Genomic DNA, 4,123 nt, shown 5'->3' with positions numbered 1-4,123 from the left:
ATGTATATATTGATGAGATCTCGGCCAAGTTCAGTTCGAAAATGGTAATTATCGGATAAATGGTTATGGAGTTATTGTCCTTGACTTGAAAAACGTGTCAAAGTTAACTTGTATGCACGATAGAGACAGATTTTATTCAATCTTGACGAAACTTGGTATGCATGTATATATTGATGAGATCTCGGTCAAGTTCGAAAATGGTAATAACTATTGCCCTAGACTTAATAAAAACACGTCAAATTTGGCTTGTATGCACGATAAAGACTACAGTTTTTATTTGATTTTGATGAAACTTGGTATGCATATATATATTGATGAGATCTCGATAAAGTTCGAAAATGATAATCAAATGAACGGTTTCAGAGTTATTGCCCTTGGCCTAGTAAAAACGCGTTAAATTTGGCTTGTAGGCATGATAGAGTTTACAGTTTTTATTTGATCTTGATGAAACTTGCATGTATAATAACCAGCAGTTCATATTCTAAATCCAATCCGTCGTTTTTAGAATTGTGTATATTTTTAACTTCCGCTTGAGCATCTGGTTATTCGTTGCTTTCGTCTTCACATGTAAGGCGTGCTATTTCATTTTTATAAATATTTCATTGTCATTGTCATGGCATTTTGTCATCGTAGTTCAATTATAGTATTTCTCTATTTTGGGATGACATAATATATAGGATAAGCGACTTCTCATTTTCGTTCATTTTCTACTGTTTCAACTAATTCGCGAATAGTCATGATTTCCGAGTCTTTTATTTTCATTGATACGTATTATTACGATAGGTGGCGCTAGGGATGTCATGTGACCCAGGCCTTTAAATACGGCGATGCACGCCTTATTTGACAGTTCGTTGTTGGGATCCTTCGGAACTAATAGGATAAAGGAATTATGCCTGGAACTGAGTAGGCATTGACTCCCTCTGGAGCGCTATAGGTATTTATATGGTTGTATTCTGATTCCAAGTATTTATTTGTTTTCCTTTCGCGACTCTTTTCGAGCATTTATGTATGAGCTGGATATTTTATGTGAATTAGGATTAAAAGCATTTATACTTTTGTTATTGAATCTTGTTTTGAGCCTTGCTACCCTTAGGCTAGCTCTTACCCACGAGAATTAAGCAACCTAGGAGAGCCACTCCACTCTACCAATTGTTGGCGAAACCCCAGTGTTGAAAAGAAGACCGAGTGTAGATTTGCTCGAAGGAATAAACCTAGGATATTACACATGTATATATTGATGAGGTCTCTTGGTATGCATGATGAGATCCGAGAATGGTAAAAATCGAATGATCGGTTTCAGAGTTATTGCCCTTGACTTTGTAAAAACACGTCAAATTTGGAAGGTAAACACGATAGAGGCTATAGTTTTTAATCGATCTTAAAAAAAACTTGGTATCGTCTATATATTGATGTTCGAAATTGGTTCTAATCCGATGAACGGTTTCAGAGTAAATGCCCTTGTGTGTACGGACAATGTTCATGTTTTAATTTGATGATAATTTGATGTAACCGATTTTGAGGTTTCGCCTCGACTTATAGATGATTTTAAGATTATTTCAGTTCATTATTAAGTCATTTCTGACAGTTAGCAGTGGGTGTATGTTACCTTGTCTGGCAAGCTATTTTTTCATAAATTTTCTGTCTGAATTCCTAATAATATCACTGTTTTTTTCACATTTAATAATGAAATAATTTCTTTACCCGAATATACTATCCTGTAACTATTATTTCATTGAAATCGTAGCCCTATTATATTCTCCTATAATAATATTTCAAAATTCATATCATTCGAGAAATTACTGCCCTATAACAATCATTATTGAGAAAAAAATTGAAATCGCTGTCCGAAGCATTCCGCTTTTTTGTAAAACATTTTCATTGTCAAAAAAAAAATTATACTTTAAAATATTCCAAAAGTATGCTATGTCTATCTGTCTGTCAACTGGATCAAACTGAATTTGTCAATTAAAAACTGAGAGTACTATTTGTTGATTAAGCAGTTTGACCTACTTTTGCTTTATATGTCTCGATATTATTAGATTAATTTTTAAAACCTGCTCTGTTCTTCCAGTCTTCATGTTCGTTCCAAAGAGAAATGCAGAAACATTTGCAACCACATGTGGTTGACTGTGGTCCATTTTATGGTTTCAGAGAGATTCCATGTGTACAATAATTAAGCACCATTTCATTTTCTTGCCTAATACGTTTGATCTTTCTTAGTACTGTTGCAAAGTGGTAACATCCGTAAAAATATAGGTGATCGAATCCTTTAACTGAATAAATTTTATGTATGTTTGTGGCGTGGTCAATTGCATTTACACACCAATAATGCTAGTAAGACCAACGTTAAATTCTTATAATTATATTCAGATACTTTTATTAATACAATTTCACTGTTTTATATGAAATTTTAGATTGTGTCGTTGTTGTTCTTTAACGACGTCAAAGAGTCAAGTGACAAACTACAGTTTATCAAAAAATAAACACCACGTAACTGGTTCATTGAAGGGAGTGATAGTAGAAATGGAAATATATAGAAGTAAGTCCATGTAATATATTTTAATGATAGAAATTGTGCACATTGTCATCTTAAATCTTTAAACCACTATACTATATAAAAAGCATACATACATTTATTTAGTTGGAGACAACATATGTAGCCTTTTCCACAACAAGTGCATTTCATTGGTTTGAAAGAAAATCAAAGACTTGATATGTTGTAACTGTTTGAAATCGGCATTAAGTCTGTAAGAAATGGTTAAATTTGTGAGCTTTAATTTCAAATTGTTTATAACCACACCAGTTATATACACGTCATCTAACCACACAAATGGCTGATTTTTTGTAGGATTTTTGACGCCTTCATTCAATTTGCGTACAACGTCCCTACTCATGAAATACGCCATTCCTTGACAAAATGGTGGCCATTTGTCCCATGGATATTCTTCCTTAGAAATATAATACTTAGACTTCGTGTTACAAAAGAGAAATTGGTTCATAAAGATATTACCTGCAAGCAAGTCTGTCACGGGTCTAGAGTTGGTTTCTAAAGTAACAATATATTTTTGTAAACGCTCCAAATGGACAAATGTATCATCATCAGTTTTAAGGACGTACGTAATGTTTTTACAGTATTTTGAAATCCAAGTAATGGCGCTCTTAGCTTTCATCGTTAAATTTTTATAAGTATCATGAAAATTTGCCTGTAGTATATCTCCATATCTTTTATTTTCCATATTCAATTTGTCAGAAATAGCGGCATTATTAGACATTCCACTCACAAAGACAATTTTTGCTTTATATTTGTTTAAATTGTCGCTAGAGCCCCAGGTTATGTGGATAGCTAATCGTTTACGTAAATTGTCTTGGGCGCTGTGTACGTACACTAAAATATTAACCGTATTTTCAGAGCATACTTGAAATGGGTTCATTAAAAATATTGGTTCATAGACTAATGTTGGGTGTTTCACTGGCATCACTGTGGTCACTGGCATCACCGTGGTCACTGGCATCACTGTGGTCACTGACATCACTGTCACATTCACTACTTTACTTGTCTCCAACTGCGGGTTTTGTGGTTCTTGTGAAACAACCCTGGCATTAAGTGACCTTATTGACATAGTGTTGTAGATGCTCAAGATCACTAAAGCGATTAAGGATAAAATCGGCAATCGATGTCCCCAGGTTCTTGATGAAAAAACCCCTAAATTTTCTCTTCGTAGATGCATTTCTGAAAAAAGAAAGATAGATGTTGATGTTATTTCAGGTCTTATCACTCGTTATAGTCACGTCACATCTGATTAAAACCATTTGTGATCTTAGAAACGTATCCGGTTGCCGGCAAACTTGAAGAAAACAATAGGATCGTGGTGCAAGCCTTGTAAAGCGTGTCATAGTCGTATTTTAAACGCAGTGGAAACTCAATTGGAACGCAGCATTGTTACCCGCTAAGATATCATAAGGACTGTGGTAAAAGCGCTATGAAGTTACCGTTACCGTTTTTGCAACATTTCTGCTACGCCTATAGGTTACCACATTTTCATAGCTTCATGGAGATGCTATGAAGCTTGTATAACGACTTCCCCGATTCCATGGCGATGTTCCAGAACAGATCACCGAACAT

The 4,123-nt window shown here is 34.5% G+C and overlaps 1 protein-coding gene across 1 annotated transcript; it reads right to left on the bottom strand.

Moving 5' to 3' along the window:
• Nucleotides 1-2,633: 2,633 nt before the first annotated feature.
• On the bottom strand, nt 2,634-3,476 carry LOTGIDRAFT_111495 (hypothetical protein; the record flags this gene model as incomplete). The annotated part of the gene is made up of 1 exon (XM_009048860.1): nt 2,634-3,476. One exon carries the CDS (start codon nt 3,474-3,476, stop codon nt 2,634-2,636), a length of 843 nt encoding a protein of 280 aa, XP_009047108.1.
• Between the last annotated feature and the right edge of the window lie 647 nt (nt 3,477-4,123).

This window comes from Lottia gigantea (assembly GCF_000327385.1).
Source record: "Lottia gigantea unplaced genomic scaffold LOTGIsca_13, whole genome shotgun sequence".
NCBI classification, from domain to species: domain Eukaryota; kingdom Metazoa; phylum Mollusca; class Gastropoda; family Lottiidae; genus Lottia; species Lottia gigantea.
This window is presented reverse-complemented; position numbering and strand designations above follow the sequence as displayed.